The sequence below is a fragment of the Barbus barbus genome (assembly GCF_936440315.1).
Source record: "Barbus barbus genome assembly, chromosome: 34".
In the NCBI taxonomy this organism is placed as follows: Eukaryota; Metazoa; Chordata; class Actinopteri; order Cypriniformes; family Cyprinidae; genus Barbus; species Barbus barbus.
The window spans coordinates 11,875,309-11,898,556 of NC_136762.1; the positions used below are offsets into that span (position 1 = coordinate 11,875,309).

Consider the following 23,248-nt stretch of genomic DNA (forward strand, 5'->3'; position numbering starts at 1 on the left):
ATCTGGAATGATTCCAGTCCCTAATGATTCGATTAACGAATTGTTTAGCATTTTTAAATAATGTAAATGAAAAAGAAATGTCCCTTGTTAGAGGGTGAGAGAATTTTAATAAAAGCATTTTTACTGTCTTATTTGCAGATTTTTAAAGCTTTCAAAACAACAGGTAACCGAACACATTTCTGTCATTATTTATACAATTCTACTGACAGAGCGCATACTGCATTGTAAAATAAATGAAGTAAGTGAAGTAGCTTATAAGATGATTAGTCTGATTAACATGACAAACACACACACACACACGCAGAGAGAGAGAGAGAATGGGACATGTGAATACTCAAATTGAAGAATTCTGTTGTTTCAGGTTTCTAGATTGTAGGTTTATGTTTATCATTGTCATATACATTTTGCATTCTGCTCTTTTTATGTAGATTTCAAGTATTTTAGTTCATACAATAACACATTTATTTCAATCCTCTGTTGGAAAAATAAAATAAAAACCATCATATAATTTGTAATGGTTTTACTGGTTATAATGAAAATTGGAAATGTTTAATGGAAACTGTAATGGCGCCTGTTGGTCTCTACTGGTAATTGATCAACTTCTATTCATGGATGTGGTGCAAAACTCACACTACAGGAAACCATTATTTAATGGTTTTATTGGTTCAAATTTGATTGTTTGTAATGGTATTTGTAGTGGAAATCATTTGGATTTCTGTGATGGTTTCTATTGTTTTTGTCAGCATGTAGGGTCACCATGGGCTTTGTGATGTTATTTGCCATAAATGCGATAGGATTTCTGTAATATTGTGAGATAGTAGCGGCTGTTTATAGTTGTGGTGGGCCCGTTTTTTACTCTTAGTCCGTCCCTGCACAATGCCATACTAAAATGTCTTAATCATTAGATAGATGGACATTTAAGAAAAATTAAAATTTGTTTTCATTTTTGTTTGCTAAGATTTTCCAAGCAAATTAAGGCCTAGCCTACCCCAAGTTGGCTGTGTTAGTAGGTGGGCTGTGCTTTAAAATGGCACTGAAAATAATAGTTTTTCAAAGTCGTAAATAAAGCATATATTTTTGGACTACATTTTACAAGAAAACACTGTTTTTAAAAAAAAATTATAATTTGCATTTAATTGATTCTTACTTGACATTTCTTTGCAATTATTTGTGAAATTTACTAGCAATTTCTGAGTTTGTTCTAAAATTGTTTCAACGACAGTTTATGTATATTGTGTCAATCAATTTTATTTAATGAAAATCCTGACTATTATGGCACATGCTGAACATTTTCCTTAAATTCCCATCTTGTAGCCATTCTCAAGAAGTAAAGTCTCTGTTGTATTTAGGTCATCTAGCTGCAGATTTAAACCCTTCCACTCATATGCTTCATATAATCAGTAAGCTTTTAAGATGGTGAAACTTTGCCACATTGACCTGTTAGCAACACAGCTGCAGCAGCGGGACCGTCCCCTGCCGCGTCTCTGGCCTCACTGCAGATCAGGTCTAAGGAGATCATGGACGTTTCAAGTCCCGGGACTGAAGCTTCATCAATGGAGCCTAGTTCCAAGCTTTTCTGCTGCAGATCCGTGAGGCGTTGCATCCCTCTGGTATATAGACAGGAGCTCTACCACATCCTGTGCATGACCGGACCCCTGGTATGATTTTTTTTCTCTCACTTACACCCATGTATGAATATAAAATATGAATCTGTTCATTATTACCATAAAGGAAGGAAACTTTAAAAGTTTTATATCAAGTTCACCTCATGTGGAAAAGAATGAATCTGCAAGCCAGAAAAGCTAAGAATTGTCATTATTTCCTCCATATACCTCAGTGCTCTCATATACTTTTCATCCACTGAGAATTCTCAGGTTGTCATTCCAGGTTGCATCGCGCATTCTGAATTATCTCCTGCCATTTGTTATAACAATGTTTTGCGGTCGCCTGGGAAACCGTGTGCTGGCTGGTTATGGAATGGCCTCAGCTGTGAGTTTATGTTTCACTCTGCTTATTGTTTCTCTGGAGTGTTACATACTGTTTTTTTTTTGTGGTAAAACAGAAACACTGGTGTATGAAATGCAAATGTTGGCACAGTACTGTAAAAGTTCAGCCATCAGGGGTTTGACGTATCACACACCTGTGGTTTTGAAGCTTGTGTATTGAAGTAGTTCAGAGCATGGCTGAGAAGAAGCTGATGCTTGTTATTCTGATTTATCAGACGATAAACATAACAACTGCAGCTACAGGTGGAGGTCTTGCACTGGCGGCTGACACCCTTATCTCTCAGGTATGAAAATAAGCATGGTTATGCAGTAGGGTCCAACAAGATGAGACCACACCAGAGAGCTGGGATTTAAACCATGGGGGAAAAAAAGCTAAATAAAGCATTGCCCCCCCCCCCCCCCCGCCCCCCCCCCCCCCAGAATACATTTTAAGTGTCTGAGTTCTGATCTCGTGTTCTTGTCAGACCTTCGGTGGGAAGAACCTGTGCCGTGTTGGCATCATCTTGCAGAGGAGTGTCCTGATCCTCCTGATCTTCTGTTTGCCCTGTTGGGGTCTGCTAATCAACACCCAGCCCCTCCTCCTGCTGCTGGGTCAAGATCCAGAGGTGGCCAGGTGATTCATTAATTTTAAATTAATTAAAATATTTTTATCTTCTTGTTCAGTAGAATATCTATTTTTTTTGTTGATGACATGACTCCAGTCAATAACTGAATGACTTGTGAAGCAAAAAGCTGCATGTCTGTTAAAAAAAATAAAAATAAAATGTATCATTAAGGTTCTATCAAATTGGCCAAAATACCAATCCATAATTCATAATAATGCTGGATTACAAACACACAGCTTTCACTTCACAAGATATTAATTGATGGACTGGAGTCATGTGGATTGCTTCTGGATTATTGGGATGTTTTTATCAGCTGTTTGAACTATATTTTCAGCAAACTTTCATTTTTTGGGTGAATGTCTAACAAAATGTATTGAGGTTTATACTAAAAACAAGAAAAACAAATATTTTTCATAGGGAAAAAACTTCAAGGTATATTCTCTAAAACATTTTGCTTCAAGAAAATATATCTTGTTAAGACATTTATGTCTTACTGGATAATAAAACAAAAAATATTGATTTTTTTATTGGCCAACACTAGATTGTCTTAAAAAGTATGTGCTGAATGGCTCATTGTTTACTGTTTAGAATGAATAAATCATTTTGACAAGAGCCAAAAAAGCAATATTTATTCATATTAGTGTAAAGTTATAGATCCCCAAGGTTTTGTACAAACAAAATAGTGTCTGAAAATGACAGTCCTTCCTATCTCTAGCAAATATATTTTGTAACATATTTTCCTAAATAAATATTGACGATGGTGTTAAATGAGGCATTTTAATGTGCCCAGGCACACGTTCTAATACTCAATTTAGATGCAGGCCAAGATGGAAATGACACTGTGCAGCAGATTTATTCTGCTATATGATAACTCACATCTCTCTTTTTTTAAATCATTCATGTTGCCTTGTCCTCTATCTCACAGTTACAAATGTGCTTCTTTTCAGGATAGCTCAACTCTATGTGGTTTGTTACCTGCCAGCAGTTCCAGTGAGTCATAAAAAATAGCATAATTTTCCTCTTGCCAGCACAGTCACATAATTTACATGATATGCTTGAAATATAATACATATATGCACACTCCATCTTCAACCAGCAGAGTTTCTCATTCTCTCTCTTTTCACACAGGCTATGTTTTTGCATCAGCTGCAAGTATCCTATCTCCAGAACCAGGTATGCAATTTTTTTTTGGCAGATAAGTGTAGATAAGCACCTTAGCTGAGCTCTTCAAAAAGAATTGTTGCATGGAAGATCTCAAAACCTACAGGGCTGTGTCACTATCACAGTCAGCCTCCAACTGTTACAGTATGATCTTTATTGGCAGAGATCATCTGGCTGTATGATACAGAGTGACTTCATATGTTTCACTCAATGTAATGTCACAGCAGTGACTTTAGATCCAAAGGATGGTTTAACAGTGGTTGTTTTGGGCTTGTAGGGAGTGATTCTGCCTCAGATGTATGCAGCCATTGCAGCCAACATTGCAAATGTGGTGACAAACTACATCCTTCTGAACTGGCTGGATCTTGGGTTATAGTAAGTTTGAAGAGTTGTAATCCCTGTCAATCATTTTATGCGCAGTCATGCTGTATTGGTTATTTACACAATAGATTGAGCATATTTAATCATGCATTAATGTGACTACTGTTTATTCAATAGATTCATACGAAGACACTGATTCACTTAGGAATAAATCAAGTCACTGTCTTTATGAACGTGTTATTGCATCCTTCGTTAGACCAATTTGATTAAAAATGCTGATGACTAAGTCATTGCATCATTCACTAAACCAATTCATTCAAAACACTGATTTCGGAATGATAGGCTCTAATACTTGCAACACGATTCGATGAAAATCATTCTAAGAAAAAAAATCATGCTTTGGCAAGTCATAATTATGACTTTAAAAGTCATAATTGTGAGATGAAATGTTGAAATTATGGCCTTAAAGGTGGAAATTATGACATACATACCAAATTGAAATTTAAGGCCCTATCATACACTCAGCACAATGCAGCGCCAGGCGCGACCAAGTGTTTTTTGCTAGTTTCAGCCCGATGCAGTTATCATTTTCTAGTCTTGCGCCACGTTGTTTAAATAGCAAATGCATCTGCGCCCATTTGTACGCTCATGTGCGTGCTTTTGTGAAAATGAGGTGTGTTCAGGCGCATTGTTGGCACGTTGCTATTTTGAAGCAACTGAAATAGACTGCACCATTGACCAACTAAACCTGGTCTAAAGTCAATGGCGCAGTATTTTTTTTTGTTATTTAAAGAACGTGTTAGTAACATGTGCCTATAGGCGGGTCCACAACGTGCGTACACTCTGCTTATTAAACACACAGGGATGCGCAGCAGCACACAAACATGTCAAATATTAAAAATTAAAGGATTACAATGTAAAAGATTATTATTGTGTAGGCTACATAAATATAAAAATGCCTAAAAGCCATAATGGATAGTCATTGCATGTATCAGAATGAGACTACCTATTTGCTCGTGCATGAGCAGCTCTGTTTCCTCTCTGGAGATGCCGTGTCAATAGCAAATCCACCATGGCGCGAGCGCAACTGGCTCTTAAAGAGAATGGGATTTGAGACACTGATTGGTTTAATGCACTTTATACCCAAAACACACCCATTACTCATTAAAAGAATAGGGACAACCCTTTTAGACCATGCGGCGGGCGCCCCGACCGTTTTTCCCGTCGATAAAACTTGCAAAAGTGGATTTGGACACATCGTAAGTGAACTTGCGCCGTGCGCATTAGACCTTTCGTTTAGATCATTAAAATAGGGCCCTTTGACTTAAAAAGTAATTTTTGCCTTTTTATCTCATAATTTTGACTTATTGTAATAATTATGCTTTTTTTTTAAATCAAAAATTCCAAATATAATCATATATTCAAATCAAAATTTTGAATACTGTCATAATTATGACTATTTCATAATATCAACTTTTTGTTATAATTGCGCCATTAAAGTCATTATTTTGACTTTTCGTCTCATAATTATGACTTTAATGGCGCAAATTATTATTTTTTTTTGTCTTATGTGGCAGAAAGAGGCTTCTACCATGCTTCTGCTGTGGCTCTGTTTGGAACTATTTTTGTTAGCAGAGTAAAAATACTCAGGTGGTGCTCAATGGAGAGCCAAATTACATGGGTGGAGCTTGACCTAATGAGGTTTAGGGATAGGGTTAGGGCGTGGCTGGACTTTCGAGCACCAGCCATTACAAGGGGTAGCTGAACGTTAAGCTCCACCCATTGGCTGTGCACTGACCTTGTTGTAACTAAAGTGTAAGTTATTCAGTATTAATCGTAATCATAATCGTACTTTTATATTCGGAACAACTACACTTGTTTTAGTTTGATACTGCTTAAATTTGAATCTATCCAAGGACATGCAACTACTGTACCATTTTTACAGTCGTGTATTTTTCTGGCTTTTGTATTTCAGTGGATCTGCTGTTGCCAATACCATATCTCAGGTCTATATTTGTGTTTTCCTCTATTTATATATTCACTGGAAGAAGCTCCATGTTGAAACATGGGGAGGTGAGCTAACTAGCTAGTTAAACTTACAGATAAACCAGACAAATGTACTATATTGTTTAAATAAATGCATAAAATACCACTCTATGTCTGTGATATCATTCTCTGCTCTCCGCAGGCTGGTCATGTGACTCACTGCAGGAGTGGGATGGATATATGAAACTGGCCATCCCTAGTACCATGATGCTTTGCTTTGAGTGGTGGATTTATGAGGTTGGAGGATTCTTAGCAGGTGCTTTTTAAAGACTAAAGTCGAAAACAAACCTTTGTGTTAATACACAGAATCCACTGCCTGTAAAATAAATTGAATTATGCAATTTATTAGGCCTAGACATGAAGAATGGCCTCCAATTAAAATGTCTGTTTGGATATAGTGCTTAATGTGGTTTAGGTTATTAATTTTTGCGCGATTCCTTCAGGAAAATAGAAAATACTTGTGTATAAGCTTTAGCACAGAGAGAAACCACTGTAATGTAACATTATAATACTGTCAAAAGCATTCCCTTATGTCCGTCTCTTTCAGGCATGCTAGGAGAGTTGGATCTGGCAGCTCAACATGCAGTCATTATGCTGGCTTTTATAAACTACATGGTAATTTAAGCCTTAATATTTACCCAATTATAAAGTTCCTGAAGGAATATAACAGATGCTTCCGTTTTCCCACTATGTCCCTTGTCAAACAATGATTTACTTGATACATTACCAGACAAATAAAATTTATTGGAGAACTAATAAATTATTATGACACTAAAAAAATGCTGGGTTATTATTATTTTTTACCCAAACTCTGGGTTCAGCATGTTGGGTCATTTTATTGGGTTATTTTAACACTGGGTTATTTTTTTCTAACTAACCGCTGGGTTAAGCTTGTCTCCGGTGAAATTTCTCAACAACGCAGCTGCTGAGAACATGGGCTTTTTTTTAATAAGTCCACAGGCGAGAGCGGTTCTCAGCGCTGCTGCCTATTTGGTGCTCTCTTTCAAGGAGATAAAGGTTTGTATACATTTCATTTCATTTATAAAGTCTTTAATGTGGTGTAAATTGTATTATTTTACGCAACGCAACACAACATAAGGACGAGATGTCAGTCAGCTGTGGTCGTTTCGCGCTGGAAATGCCTTTGCCTTGCATAACATAAATGGATTTTATTCGTTATAATACTGTGTAATTTAGTTTGATGTTAAAATATGTTCTCTAATTTCAGTACTGTTTGTTTTTGGGCAGGTTTTTGAGTCAGTCACGCCATCTCTCATCTACGAGTGAAACGTGAGGCCGCGGTCTAAAGTTCGCAGTCCCCCCCCCCCCGAACAGCAGCCTTTCACCGGTTTAGATTTCGGCGACACACCGGCACGAGAATTAGCACTATTTCGGTAAAAAGCGATTACAGAGAACGGTTGAATACACTTAAATTAAAATGCTACTTCTATATGCTTTTTTTATTTCTAAAATACTTGTTAAACGAATGTATGTAATATTGTAAACTATGCTGTATTCACCCAAATTAGTTAAATTTGTCTTGTTCTTGGGTGTTTTTGCTTAATAATAAATGTTCATCTTTAGATTATTGCTGTTGCCTATAGTAATCTGTGTGTGATTTTATTTTTTATTTTTTTTTATTTTTTTCAGTCCATTTTAAGCCAGCAATATAATAATTTTTAAGTAATAATTTAAACAACCCAGCATGGTGGGTAAAAACGTTTAACCTAACCAGCTGGGTCAAAATAACCCAGCATGTGTTGTGGCCAATATTTACCCAGCGCTAGGTTGCCAAATAACCCAAGTTGGGTTGTTTTTAACCCAGCATTTGTTTAGAGCGTAGGTTGACACATATACTACCATTCAAAAGTTTGGGGTCAACAAGATTTTTATATATTATTTAAATTGATACTTATTAGCATGGATACATTAAATGGATCAAAAGTGACAGTAAATATATTTTTAATGTTACAAAAGATTTCTGTTTTAAATAAATGCTGTTATTAGAAGGATTTCTGAAGCATCGTGTGACACTATAGACTGGAGTAATGGCTGCTGAAAATTCGGCTTTATCAACACGGGAATTAATTGCATTTTATAAAAATGATTTTAAATTATAATATTATTTCACTGTATTTTTGATAAAGTGTCTTTGGTGAGCATAAGAGATGTCTTTCAAAGCATTAAAAAATGAACAGTACCTTTGAACAGTAATGTATTTTCCCGGGTTGCCAGTTTCCATTAGGGATTCAAGGTGCGGCGTGTGTACGTGTGGGTAATGCACTTGGAGCAGGAGATACAGCCGGAGCAATCCGCACCAGCAAGGTGTCCCTCACCTGCACAGGTTTACAAACAGTCATATTCCTTTGAGACACATTCATCTTTCATTGTCTGCTCATATCTGACATGTCATTTTTCTTTTCCTTTATCTTTTGGATGCAGCTGCCTTGGCTCTATTGCAAGGTCTTGTGCTTGCATCAACAAAAACTGTGATTGGTTTCTTATTTACATCGGATGGGTAGGTATTTGTTTTGCAAATCAGACTTGGAGTAATGATGTTCTTTAGACAGTACTGTACTGATGATTGTGTCTTATTTTGTAGGCATATTGTGGCACTCGTCTCCAAACTCTTGAACGTCTATTGTGTGCTTCAGTTCTTTGATGGTCTTGTTGTGAGTACTTTACATTGCTATTACTTGTTTCTTTTTTTTTTCAGAAGAATTGACACGTGATTTATTTTCATTCATGGTTTTAGATGGCAGTTTTCCAAATGCACTGTTGTTGTTTTTTTCTTTAAAAAAAAGGTCTAAAATCAGTACTTTTGTTTTAAAGTTAAAAAAGTGTATATATAATGATTTTACAAAATTTTTAATTAAAACAAGATTAAAAGAAAATACTATTTTAGTCTTTCTACCTACAACTTAATGTTTAAAGGGATAGTTCACCTAAATATGAAACTTTTGTCATCATTTACTCACCCTCATGTCGTTCCAAACCTGTATGAGTTTCTTATGTTGAACATAAAAGAAGATATTTTAAAGAATTCTGGTAATCAAACAGTTGATGGTCCCCATTGATTTCCATAGAATGAATGGGGACCAACAACTGTTTGGTTCTTCAAAATTCTTCAAAATATCTTCTTCTGTGCTAAACATATGAAAGAAACTTATACAGTTTTGTAACAACATGAGGGTGAGTAAATGATGACAAAATGTTCATTTTTGGGTTAACTGTTCATTTAATTCAGTGGGTTTCAGTGAAATTTGCTAACAATGTTTTTTGGCAATATATACAGTAAACAAAACATATTTAATGGATAATGTAGAATAAGTTTTTTCTCACCCCATGATTTTTATTTATTTTATTTTTTTGAAGCATAATTTTAACAACAAAATAGTTGCCAATTGGTTAAGAAAACATTTTCTTGGAAAAAATCTTATGCAGGTTTTGCTCCTCGGTTAAATATTTAGCTCAACTGGAAGACTGTCTGTAAATGAAAAAATGTACATGTCTAAATGTATTCTTTTGTTCTGTCCTTAAGTGTGTCAGCATGGGTATTCTGTTGGGTTCTGGGCAGCAGAAGATTGCAGCTGTAGCTAATTTTTTTGGGTATTACTGCATTGGACTTCCACTTGGCACCTCGCTCATGTTTGCTGCAAAATTAGACGTTGTTGGTTTGTTTTCCTTCATTTTTTCATGCTGTGATCTTATTAACAATTCAAATTCTCACTCATTGTACTCGTTGATATTCTGTGACCTTGTCATCTTCTGTGGTCACCATGTTAGCATTTGGTTTCTAAATCATAATTTCATTGGGTTGAAGCACGTAGAGAACATCAGTGGACGCAGTACAGGTCCCTGCAGAATTGCATTAATGCATCTCGAGCACCCAGAACAGCATTCATTAAAACATTTCAGTAATGAGATAACAGCTGTCCTACAGCAATGTCCTCTCTTGCTTTCACAGGCTTTTGGCTGGGACTTCTCATTTGTGTATGTGTGCAGTCCAGTTTTTTCATTGCAGTCATTTTTAAGCTCAACTGGGAGAGACTGACCAAAGAGGTACAGTATATTTCAGTATTTCAGGTGTGCTTCCTATTTTTATTTTATTTTTGTAATCCTCCTTACAAAAGATCTTTTTAAGATATTTAGTAAAAATCAATTACAATTCACAGTCTATTTTACTTAATAATGTGTTGAAAACAGATATTCAGTGAGGAAAAATTATAAAAAGTGGCTTTTATATACCAAAATGGATCCAGACTGAATGCGAGTTTGATAAAACAATGTCTAATTAGTTCATTTAAAGCTGTGTGTTAAAGGAGACCTATAATGCCCCTTTTTACAAGATGTAAAATAAGTCTGATGTCCCCAGAGCTTATGTTTGAAGTTTTAGCTCAAAATACCCCACAGATAATTTTTTTATAGCTTGTTAAAAATGCCACTTTTAGGGTATGAGCCAAAACGCGTTGTTTTTGAGTATGTTGCTTTAGTGCAAATGAGCTGGTGCTCCCGGAGAAGAGGGCAGCTCTTCAAGAGCTCAAGCTTGGCATTAGCAGTGCTAGCCTTTGCAAATAAACATTCCCCTATTAGTTCAAGCCTGTTATCTTTACACAAACATACTGTGTTTCAAACTCAGTCAGCTGATTATATTGTGCGTAATAAATTTGTGTTTATGAATTACACAGACGAGGAGAACGGCGGGATAAAAATAACAACATTGCTGGTCTCATGCTATCACAAACTTTATAAGTCCCACTTTATGAGCTTGACAACTTCAAGCGATCGATTCGCATTGCTGTCATATTCAACTTTTAACTACCACATACCTATTCACGATCATTCGGATAGCACTTGAAGGCAGCATCAATGAAAATAGGCAGAGACGATGGTAGCTTTAGCATCATTAGCCTTACAGAGAGCCAAGAAGCTCTTCCAGAAAGGCAATTTGGAAAACAAACGCATGATACTTACTTTGTCTGGAGCTGACGTTCGCGCACAAAGCGTTGGTATTGATTCCTAAACGGTCTCCTTTAACATTTTCCAGTAGCTAATGTTTAAAACTATTAAATAATAGTTAGGCTATATTGAATACATTATTTAAAAAACATTTTATAGAAATTATTAGTAGTATTATAAATAAAACTATTAGTATTAGTATTATTATAAAAATCAGATTTTTATATACTGTATTAATATTTAAATAGTGAATTTTAACTTTTTATTCAGCTATACACTGCAAAGACAGATGCGTTATGTGTATTGATTATGTAAAGCCGCAATCTTGCAATCACAGTTATTTCCTTCCAGAAATGTAAGTGTAATTTTAGTTAAAATCTCTAAGCTTTTAATTCTTTTCTGTTCTCATCAATAATTTGGCGTGATGTATGGTACATCCATAATATTTCAGGCAGTGGAAAGAGCTACAGTGTCAACTCCGGATAGTCTCACAGCGAGGCACAGAGAGGTACGTCTGATGACTTTTACTGTGTCTTAACACAAAACATCTCCGAAAACTTAGCTTGATGTCTTGTCTGCTCTCAGAATGGGGATGAGAACATGAGCATGAACTCGAATGATCAGAACGAGGAGCCAGATGTGGAGGAAAAGCCCACAGTTCTGCTCTCTACCGCTCAGCTGATCCTCAGGAGGGGTCTGACCACCCTCGCTGCTCTTCTCATCCTAGCTGTAGGGATAGCCGTCTATCTCATTGTACCTTTACCTGAGGTGTCTTATGCTGTCAGAGCAAATACTACTTTGGACTCAAACTTTACTACGCCTTCATCTCTCATCCATTCAACTTCCATCTCAGTATGAAAACCAGAGCCTAGAGCTGTAGCTGTTCATACATATATCCCAGGTATTTTCAGTTTAGCCATTTTCTAGAAAGTTGTAGTTTCCAAAACACATTTAATAATTTCTGAAGCATTACATACATGAGCTTTAAAACAAGTAACAAACAAACAGAAATGAAAATATATTTGGTTTTAAGAATATTTAGTTTTATTTGAAAACAAGACAAAACACTGATTAAGAAAATAATATTTTAAAATGTTTTATTTGAAATCCTGCAGACTACTTTTTTTTTTTTACTTTAGAAAATTTCCCTTTGGTTTTTCAAAATTGTATATTTTCTTTGCAATTTTTAAATTTCCAGCTGGCAACAGCAGTGTTTACTGATGTTTTTGACTCTCATGTTTGACTGAAATTGCTTGAGAACAACATGATAGTATAATTTATTACATCTTTACCTTTTCCCCAGGGATTCATGGGGCAGAAAGTCATTTTTATGGTCACCTTGAATGAAACAGTCCTATCTGCTGACCGTGTTCTGCAGTAATGAGAAAGGAAAATGCCACAATCCTTAGAAAAAATCAGGGATTTTTACACCCTTTTCCTATTTTGCTCATGTCCTCTGACACTTTATGTTAGAATTTCTGATTCTTAAAAGAAACAAAATACAAAGCACTTTTACATCAACGCTTAATATTGAACAGCAACATTGTTGCATAACAACTGCAGAGTTTTCAATCATGAGCAGTCTCTGAGTCATATTTTATATAATCAGGCATTCCTGATTTGGTTTGTTTTGATTAAAAAAAAAAAAAGATTAAAGGTGAAAATGATAAAACAGATGTTCTGATATTCCTTCATCCTTAGCACACATCCTTAATATTTTAAACATTAAATAAAAAAAAAGAATAAAAGGAGACATATTGGTGCATGCATTACATTTAGTCATTTGGCAGACGCTTTTGCATGCACAATATTTATTTGGCAAATGATAGAAAAGTTTTAATTAAAATGACATACATGTATAATTTGTTACTCATCACACATTTGCAATATAAAAAATCATGAGTCCAGCTATAGGAACTCAGAGCAGCTGTTACAACATCTTTTTCTTTTTCTCTCTTTTTTCTTATTCTTTTTCTTGAAATCTTGCCAGAACTTTCAGCTTTGTGAACATCACACTGGTTCAAAGGTTGGTGTGAGGCACGAGGAGGAAGGGAAAAACATGTTAATCTTTGCCTTTCTCCTTAAAAAAGTAATCCTTTTTATGAAATCATATCTACTGTATTTGATGGTCCAACACATGTGAGTCTAATATACGTTAGTTTAGGTATTAGTCACTCATGAAATTGATTCTTGGAACCTGATTGATGATTCACTGATTTGTTTGTAAATGATCTTGGCTGTGAGATGTACTATATGAAGAAACAAACCAAAATAGATCTAAAATTACAGCGACATTACCGGCAAACAACAATCGAAAGCCAGTTGTAATGATAAACAAATCTTGGCTTTTAAATGTTAAAGTATTTTAAATGTTAAAGTCTGTTTGTGGCTCTAGCTTGAAAGAGCAGCTGGATGAATCATTTCATATGGGTTAATGGAGGGGGATGTGAAAAAGAGGAAAAGAGAGATAATATGCAAATGGCATGCATAAGGCAAAAATATTTGTCATTGTAATCTGAAGGTCATTGAAAGTGAAAAGACCAAAGGTCATGTGGAGTATCAAAAACCTGAGAACGAGATTATGATTTAGTAGCATAAGTTTTATGCAAAGTATATATATAAGCTTTTACACCCTGTATTGTTTAATGTTTTAAAGACATCTCTTATGCTCACCAAGACTGCATTTATTTGATAAAAAATACAGTAAAAACAGCAATATTGTGAAAAATGATTACAGTTTAAATGTTTTCTCTTTTAATATATTTTGAAATGTAATTTATTCCTGTGATGGCAATGCTGGATTCTCAGCATGATTACTCCAATCTGTAGTGTCACATGATCCTTCAGAAATCATTCTAATATGCTGATTTTCTGATCAAGAAACATTTCTTATCGTCAATGATGAACAGCTTTATTATTGCTTAATATGCTTAATTTTGCTCAATGTGAACTGCTTAATATTTTTGTATGAGCCATAATACATTTATTCAGGATTATTTGATGAAATGAGTTCAAATGTTTTTGTAACAATGTAAAAGTCTTTAATGTCACTTTTAACCAATTTAATGCATCCAATTGCTAAAAATATTTTTGTGAGAATTTTAATAGTAATTTTTTAGTGTTTTTTTACTTTAGTATTTTCATAAAAATTGAATACTTCAATACTTTATTACTTCTTTCTTTCTTTCTGTCTTTTTTTTTTTTTGCGAATGCTATATAGAGTTTTCATATGTACTCCAGAGAACACTCCACTACTAAACGTTCCACCAAGCTGTGATACAATAAGTCAATAATTTAAGTATAACAATAATGTCACAGATCTGCCAGGCTCTGTGACTAGCCAATCACAACGCACTCCCTCACCTGAATACTGATCACACGCACCTGCACATCATCATGTCACTCATCAGTCACGCCATAAAGACACACACCTCCAAGCACTCAGTGTCCGGTCTCGTTCAAGCGAAGAGGACTGCTATAGCGATCACAGCGCTATACCTACTACTTATCTCCTTGTCTACTTACCTGCAGTGTTTCCTCCCGAGTGTGTTCTCCGACGTTCTCCAGTCAGTCTGCTCCTGCGTTCCTTCCAGTCTGCCATCCGTGTGAGGTGTGTGTCTCCTCCAGTACCCCGCGTTCTGTCAAAAGAAGATTGTCAAGTTAACCTTTCTACAGATCACCGAAGACCTCCAAGTTCACCACTTACCTGATTCACTCATCGCAGCTCACATGTTTGACAATAAACCCCAGTTTTTTTATCCATCTCTCTGTCCGCGTCCTTCTGTAACAAATAAGTAATAAGTAAAGCTTTTTTCAAAGTAGTAACTTTGTTGTTGTGGTGGAGCTAGAGCCAGCTGTAACTCGGGGATGGGTTACATAGTTCTTCTGCTGTTAAATACACTATAAATATTCAACACAACTCAATACTGGCTATATTAAATACAATCATTACTTATTACATTTATATGTTGTAAATACAGTTGTTAATCAACTTGTAATTAGATTTTTAAAATAACTGATTGATCTTGTGAAACAATCTATCGTCACACAATGCAACTCTGCGCCAGGATTGAAAACATCCTCCTCCCATCCTTTGGATTAAATCAAAGCTTCTCATTGTCTTCACCTCAGTTAATCAGTTAGCCTTCAAAGGTGCTGAATGCGGACCTGAAGAATGAACTGTGGTAGGAGGACCCCTTACAGTCTAAGAAGCAAAGCCAGGCCTCTTACAGCGTCTTCGAGGATCACAACTGAGAAGATCATGAACGCCTCGAGTCCCAGAACTGATGCCGTGTCAATGGAGCCCAGTGCCAAGTTGTTTTGCTGTGGTTTCATGTGGTGTTGCATCCCTCTGGTGTATAGAGAAGAGCTATACCAAATCCTGCACATGACTGGACCCCTGGTGAGGAGTCTGTCACATGCACATCATGATAATGTGCTGTGTTTGTTTTGTATGAATAGTAGAGAGCTGGCAGAGAAATGCAGCCACTTATACAAAAATGATCCATTACTGAATAGACCATGATCTGTTTTGGGTAGAGTTTGTATTATGTCTTCATGCATGTCCATTTGAATATAAATTAATCCTGGATGAGTTGATTCTTGATTGTTAAATGCATCCATAATAATGTATGATATGTCTTGCATCTTGCATAAAATAAATACTGTATAAAAATATGCCTGTCATAAATAGATTGGAAATCACATTAAGAGTACGGGATATTACCAAAAGAAGATCAGTTAAAGAAATTGGTTACTAACAAAATTCTCTCATGAATCTTCACAGAGGTGCTTTGTTTTTCATCCATGGGACTATGTACTTTCACAGTCCAGAACTTTCATCTTCATTTTGTGCTAAATATTTCTTGGTTTGTATTCTTAGCTTGTGTGCCGGTTCCTGAATTTCCTCCTTTTCTTTGTGGTGACAATGTTCTGTGGCCACCTGGGGAACACTGTGCTAGCAGGTTAGGCCATGGCCTCAGCTGTAAGATATGTTTGATTCAAAACTTCTGCCGCCCAATATGTGTTATGGACCACATTATGAAGATGTGCAATATAGCATTAAGCAAGATGTGTTCAATTTGTTTTCCAGACAATAAATGTAACAGCTGCAGCGATGGGGTTGGGACTTGCTTTGGCATGTGACACTTATATACAAATAGCACTCCAACTGCTTAAAATAATAAACCAAAAGCTTTAAATGAAAAAATAAATAAATAAATAATGAAAGGACTACCATGAATCACACAATTTTTGACAGTAATGAAAACAGTGTGTTTAATGGGGCTTGTACTGTTGTTTAACAAGATACCGACTGTTCAGCTGACAAAATGACTTTCTGAAAAAAGCTTTCAGTCGACAAAAACTCCATAAACAGATGTGAAAATTGTTATCCATCAGTTTTACTCAGTGCTTGCTGTTAGTTTATCCGTCAGAGCCTCATTCTCATCTGTGTGAAATTCAATATGGCGTCTAATCTAATGTCTATAAATAACTTGTCGTGTTTATGTAAAAATACTTCAAAGGCATTAGAATACAAATGATTCTCAATTGTTATATTGTCTTGCATTCCCTATAGATTAAATGCTGTATAACATTATGCAAAGAAATTGACATAAATAGCAGGTTTTATGCATTATTTCCATTATAGATTAGTTAAAGTAATTGTTCAAATAAAAAAATTTAATGTCAACATTCATAAGACATTCTTAGGTTGATTCCCCCAAACCATTACCGCACGTCAGAGTAAAAGGTACAAAGCTTTCACTGAAGCGAAGGTAAAAAATCTAAAATGTACATTTTTGTACCTTATTTATCTCCATAACGGTATATAACAGTGCCTTAAAAGTTCATATTAGTACTTTAAATTACAAATGAATGTTTATTTACTTACATTCCCAAAGAGTACATGTTAATACCTTTCGAAAAGGTACTGTCCCAGTGAAGGTTTTGTACCTTGTTTTCTAAGAGTGTATAGTAAAATAACTAATAGTCAATAGCATCTTGCCCTCAGACATTCGGGAGTACGAACCTTCTCCGTGTAGGCGTTATCCTGCAGAGAGGCATCCTATTTCTGACGCTCTTCAGTTTGCCCTGCTGGGCTTTGCTTGTGAACACTCAGCCTCTCCTTCTCTATCTGGGGCAGGACCCCGAGGTGGCCAGGTGACTGGCGCACTCTTTAACACACACCGACTGAACATATTTGGATTGATTTTGACTGTTGAATGCTTAAACTGAACATTGATGCACTAGAGTACACTATGGAGACTGACTGACTGACACTTTCTCTCTCTCAGGATTGCACAGCTGTATGTGGTTGCATATTTGCCAGCAATTCCGGTAAGGTCCACTAATGGATGATTATGGATTGAATTTCCAACCCAGATTAACTCAAATCAAATAATTATATACATTGTATACATTGCTGTTCATCCTCATCCTGTCCCATGTCTATATTACAGGCCATGTTTCTGTATCAGCTGCAACTGTCATATCTTCAGAACCAGGTACATCAAATTATTAAGTAAATGAACAACTTAATAATTGCATTCAGTTCTTGTATGTTGTTGATGCCATGCTCATGAACCCTCTGTAGGGAGTGATCAAGCCTCAGATGTACGCATCTGCAGTTGCCAATGTGATAGTGAACTACTTTCTGCTGTACTGGTGGGATTTTGGAGTCTAGTGAGTATAAATGTTTTCCATATTATTTATGTGATTTTTCACATGTCTTTGGTTTTCAATATTTTCATATTTTTCTGTTCATTTTTAGTGGGTCTGCTGCTGCAAACACCTTTGCTCAGGTTTTTAATTGTATTGCCCTGTTTTGTTTCATCCACTGGCAGAGGCTCCATGAAAAAACTTGGGGAGGTGAGTTTTGTGGATGTTACTTTGAAACTAGTTTGCAAAGCTACTTTTTTGCCTATTTGTAAACTACCTAGTCAAGCTACATTTTTGTTATTTTAATCTTTTTTCTGGAAAAAAAAACATTTCCATGCAGCTTGTTGAGCTTGTTACTGGACAACCTACACAATTTTAAAAACACAACCTTTCGTATAGCTGAAAAGTTAGTATACCGTTGCTACATTTGCTTATTTACTTCTGAATGCAGGTCCCTGTGTGAAGGTTCAAAACACACTCAGACTTAAAATTTCTTTTCATAGAGCTTGGGGGAAAATAGTTGCTCTGTGGCTCATTTCTTACTATTTTCCTTTTTCTCCAAAAGGGTGGTCTTCAGAAGCCTTGCAGGATTGGGGGTCCTACATGAAGCTGGCCATTCCCAGCACACTGATGACCTGTTTTGAATGGTGGATCTATGAAGTTGGAGGCTTCTTGGCAGGTACATTCCATGGTTATACTAGTGAACTAAAACCATAAAACTATTATAGTATCTCAATGATGCTAAAATAACACTGGCATATTCACAGTACAGAAAATAAATATGTTTATGTTTGTATACTTAACCAGTTTGCTTTTACTGTTGTTTTTACATTGAATCATTCCTTCATGAACTTCATGAACTCTCCTCTTCCTATGAGGAATGCTGAGTGAGGTGGACCTGGCTGCTCAACACGTGGTTCTAATGCTGGCGTACATCAACTACATGGTGTGTTTGGATGATCTGAGAATATTCATATTATCATACAAAATGTGCCTTTTCCTTTTTATTATGATGCTGTTTTTGTTCACCTCCTTTCTTATATGCCAGATCCCATTAGGAATGCAAGGTGCAGCGTGCGTTCGTGTGGGAAACGCACTTGGAGCTGGGGAAACAGCTGCTGCCATCCTCACCAGCAAGGTGTCTCTCATCAGTGCAGGTAAAAACATTACATATCAATCATTCGCAAGCCTGTCATAACACTTAGACAGTCATATGTGGCACCAATTGATATCATGTAAACACGTTCATTTTGTTCCCCAGCTGTTATAGTAATCTTTCAAGGTTTTGTTCTGGGCTCGACAAAAACAGTCATTGGCTACATATTCATTTCCGATGAGTAAGCCACTTTTCTCATTATGTCAAGCACATACACACACACAAAAAAGGTTTGTTGGCATAAGTACACTTTAACAAATCTGTAAACACTCCAGTCTTCAAATTAAGAATTAAGATTTAACAGATACAATGTCAACTAGCTGGGTTTATCCATTTTTACACAATTATCCATTTTGTGATGTTTGTCATATTTAGGGCTATAGTAGAACTTGTGTCTCACCTACTGAACATCTACTGCCCTCTTCAGTTCTTTAATGGAATACTGGTAAGTTCAACGCAACTTTTGTCCCTCATTTTTTTAAACATTTTTACCAGTGACAGTATATAAAGAGAGGAGAATGGACCACCTGTATTAAAATGAGTGGGAGAATCTGTCATGCAGAAGTATAGGAGTGTAGGAATGAAAGTCCTGCCTTTTAGTTAATAGAACCAGTCTTCAGAAACTTTTTAGCATGAATTGAACTATAGAAGCCCAACTTATGATGCCTTTGTTGCAGTATTATTTTACTATCATTGATATACTATCATAGTTTTTGTTAAATTTTAAATTATTTTATATTTAATGTTTAAAATGTATAAATTGTATTTTATTTTAGCAATTTTAAATATAATTTTTAAATATAATTTTGTTGTTTTTGTCATGTTGTTTTAAATGTCTGTATATTTTCATAAATTTGGATTCATTATTTTTAGTTGTTTTAGTTATTATTAACTAAAAAAATGACTGAAATAACTGAAATAAAATGTATGTAATATATATGTGCCTGTGTGCAATTACTGTATTAAAATGAATATTCAAGTCAAGTCAAGTCACCTTTATTTATATAGCACTTTTTACAATACAGATTGTTTCAAAGCAGCTTTACAGCGTTAAACAGGAAAACAGTGTGTGGATAATGCAGGAGGATAATAATAAACAGTCCATTTTTCAGTTAAAGTCAGTTCATTGTTGATTTAGTGATATCATCCAGCTCAGTTCAGTTCTCTTCAAATAGTGTCTGTGCAATCAAGCTGACAATATTGCCAGAAATTAAGTTCATGTTATATTATATGTAATTTTTTTGGTTGGTTTGTGTGTATTTGTGTATATTATGAGTTCCTGTATTACAGTTTTGTTTTGTTTTCTTTCAGGGTGTTGGCATGGGCATTCTTCTTGGCACAGGGCAGCAGAAGATAGCCGCTATTGATAACCTCTTTGGCTACTACTGCATTGGACTCCCATCGAGCATTGTTTTGATGTTCACAGCTAAATTACAAGTTGCTGGTTCGTCTAAATGCATCATATTGGATCTTGTCACAATCACTTGTATTCGATTACTGGGAACCTTTTAATATTTACAATTATTTATTCCCTGCTCTTTCAGGCTTTTGGCTGGGCCTCCTCATTGCAGTATTTTTGCTCGCGATGTTTTTCATTGTGGCTATTTTCAAATTAAACTGGAAGAAAATGACAGAAGACGTAGGCGTATCAGGTCTATTAAAATGGCACCTTTCTTCTAATTATACTGCTCATGATCATGTGCTGAATTGATGACTAAAAGAGGTTCTTTCTCTTTTAAAGGCAATTGAACGTACAGGAAAGAGTGCAAATGGAGCTGCAAATGGAGCATTGATCCCGAACCATCACAACAGCTTCTACCAGGTGGTGCTCAATGCAGAGGTATTTTTCTGTCTTTGTAGTTTTTATTTTAAATAATCAACAAGAACTAGAAGTTTAATGCATTAACTAAAAACAAAATAACATGCTAAAAAATGTATCCATTCAATGATCTCTGCTGATTTTCATACACACACTTTTAAAGGGAAAGAAAATTGTTATTTGCTCATCCTCATGTTGTTCCTATGATAACTGTCTATGACTTTAAGATAAAGATAAAGAAGAGATTAAGATATTATGAAGAATGTTTCAACAGTCGTGTCCATATAATGAAAGTCATTTGGGTCAAAAACATAATTGTACCTCATTTACATTGATTGTGTAGACAAAAAAAAAAGCTTACAGTCCAAGAATGGGATCTTATAGTTTCAGATTGGGAATGGATATGTGGTTGTGAGTTCTCAAGACCACGGTGAGGGGCTCAACCATACTGTGGTGCACGAGGGTCCAGACGTGACTCAAGTGGAGGAAAGGCCCGCAGTTCTGCTCTCTACCGCCCAGCTGATCCTCAGGAGGAGTCTGACCACCCTCGCTGCTCTTCTCATCCTAGCTGTAGGGATAGCCGTCCATCTCATTTTGCCTTTACCTGAGGTATCTTATGGTGCTGGTGCAAATTTGACTTTGGACTCAAACTTTACCACAGCCAATCCCATGTAGTCAGTATCGTTTGAAACCTGGACCTCAGATAGATTAACTATGAATATCTCTAGCTGTGAACATGAGAGATAATGAAGAAATTGTTTTGAATTAGAAAAGTAGAAGCATTTTCACACTGGTCTCAGGCTGTATATTGTGACCTAGACAGGTGATCATATTTTTATTCTGTGTGCACTTGCTTTGTCCACAGCATTAGTCCGCATAGTAAGAAAATCGAGCAGCTTAGCAGGAAAAGGTCTGTTCCCCAGTGACACAGTCATATAATCTCTTCAGTTGACATTTCTAGTCAGGCGGCTGGAGAAATGCTGCCAAAAAGAAGACATTCTATAAGGCCGCTTTGACTGTCATATATTGAGAAATCTGTATTATTAAACATGGTGGAAACTCAAAGCAAATGCTGTCAATTTCATGTGGAACCTTCCTAAGGAATCCTGCCTGCCTATATAGCTGAGAGAGCTCAATACGCTGCAAATAGAAAAAAACACCTGCAAATTAAGAAAACAACATAATCAATTTGACAGCAGGTGCTGCAAATGCTCACAACATAACCAAATAAAGAAACGCACTGCAAATAGTAAAAAAAACACCTGCAAATTTAGAAAACAACTTCATCAATTTGGCAACACACGCACTGCAAAGGCTCACAACACAACCAAGCAAAGAAACGCGTTGCAAATAAAATTCTTTATTTGGTTGTGTTGTGAGCATTTGCATTGCGTTTCTTTATTTGTTCGTGTTGTGAGCATTTGCAGAACCTGCTGTCAAATTAATGAATAAGTTTTCTTGATTTGCTGGTGCTTTTTCTATTTGCATGTGTTTTCTGAAGTTGCAGCGCGTTGAGCTCTCTCGGCCACCGTACTTTGTGCATAAACTGAGGCTGCTACCAGCACACTTTACTTTTGGGACGGTACTCTGCAGGTGATGAGCAGAGCTGGCTTCCTTCAAACATGATGCTTAGAATTGAGGTTCATCAGACCAGAGAATCTTGTTTCTCAATCTTGAGTCTGAGGTTCCTTTAGGTGCTTTTTTGTCAATTCCAAGTGTGTTTTCTTTTGTCTTCACTGAGGAGAGGATTGAGTTTGGCCACACTGCCATAAAACCCAGATCGGTGGAGTGTTGCAGTGATGTTTGTCCTTCTGTAGGTTTCTCCCATCTGCATATATGATCATGGAGCCTTCTCCATCAATTGCTCAGTTTGGTCAGGAGGCCAGCTCTAGGAAGAGTCCTGGTTGTTTCAAACTTCTTCCATTAAGGGTAATAGAGAGTACATGATTCTGTGAAACTTCAATGAAGCAGAATTTTTTCTGTGGCTTGACTCAAACCTGTTTCTGAGCTCTACAGGCAGTTCTTTTGACCTCAGGGCTCTGATATGCATTATCAGCTGTTAAACCTTTTCTGAGAGGTGCGTGCCTGTCCAAATCATACTCATTCAAATGAATTTGCCACAGTTTAACTCAACTCGAAGTGTAGAAACATCTACAAGTGATATGAGTGCTCCTGAGCTGAATTTCAAGTGTCCCAGAAAAGGGTATTAATACTTATGCTATGGAATCATTTCAGTTTTTTATTTCTAATAAATTTGCAAAGATTTTACAAACCTGTTTTGTGCTTTGTCATTATGGTGTATGGAGTGTAGATTGATGTGGGAAAAAAAGTAATTTAAAGCAGTTTAACATAAGGCTGCAACATAAAATGTGAAAAAAAAAAAAGATTAAGGGGTATGAATACTTTCGCATGGCACTGTATGCTGATATGCCTCTCCATAGCTGTGCTGTCATATTGTTTGTTGCTAACTTGTTATATGTAAATGTTTGATCCACCTGTAGGCCATTAAGATTAA

At 36.0% G+C, this 23,248-nt stretch overlaps 2 protein-coding genes across 2 annotated transcripts; both read left to right on the forward strand.

Moving 5' to 3' along the window:
• Window positions 1-1,517: 1,517 nt before the first annotated feature.
• LOC306853811 (multidrug and toxin extrusion protein 1) lies at window positions 1,518-11,956 on the forward strand (the record flags this gene model as incomplete). Its single annotated transcript, XM_079391461.1, has 17 exons — window positions 1,518-1,658; window positions 1,888-1,989; window positions 2,222-2,290; window positions 2,471-2,619; window positions 3,559-3,601; window positions 3,740-3,784; window positions 4,050-4,147; window positions 6,069-6,166; window positions 6,282-6,395; window positions 6,687-6,754; window positions 8,375-8,483; window positions 8,582-8,657; window positions 8,742-8,811; window positions 9,681-9,813; window positions 10,107-10,201; window positions 11,550-11,606; window positions 11,684-11,956. 17 exons carry the CDS (start codon window positions 1,518-1,520, stop codon window positions 11,954-11,956), a joined length of 1,740 nt encoding a protein of 579 aa, XP_079247587.1.
• Window positions 11,957-15,272: 3,316 nt separating this feature from the next.
• On the forward strand, window positions 15,273-21,408 carry slc47a4 (solute carrier family 47 member 4; the record flags this gene model as incomplete). Its single annotated transcript, XM_079391462.1, is given in 18 exon segments — window positions 15,273-15,500; window positions 15,981-16,064; window positions 16,068-16,082; window positions 16,191-16,256; window positions 17,112-17,260; window positions 17,395-17,437; window positions 17,560-17,604; window positions 17,694-17,782; window positions 17,871-17,968; window positions 18,324-18,437; window positions 18,637-18,704; window positions 18,807-18,915; window positions 19,020-19,095; window positions 19,290-19,359; window positions 20,226-20,358; window positions 20,459-20,553; window positions 20,656-20,754; window positions 21,118-21,408. Coding segments are annotated over 18 exon segments (1,872 nt in total).
• Between the last annotated feature and the right edge of the window lie 1,840 nt (window positions 21,409-23,248).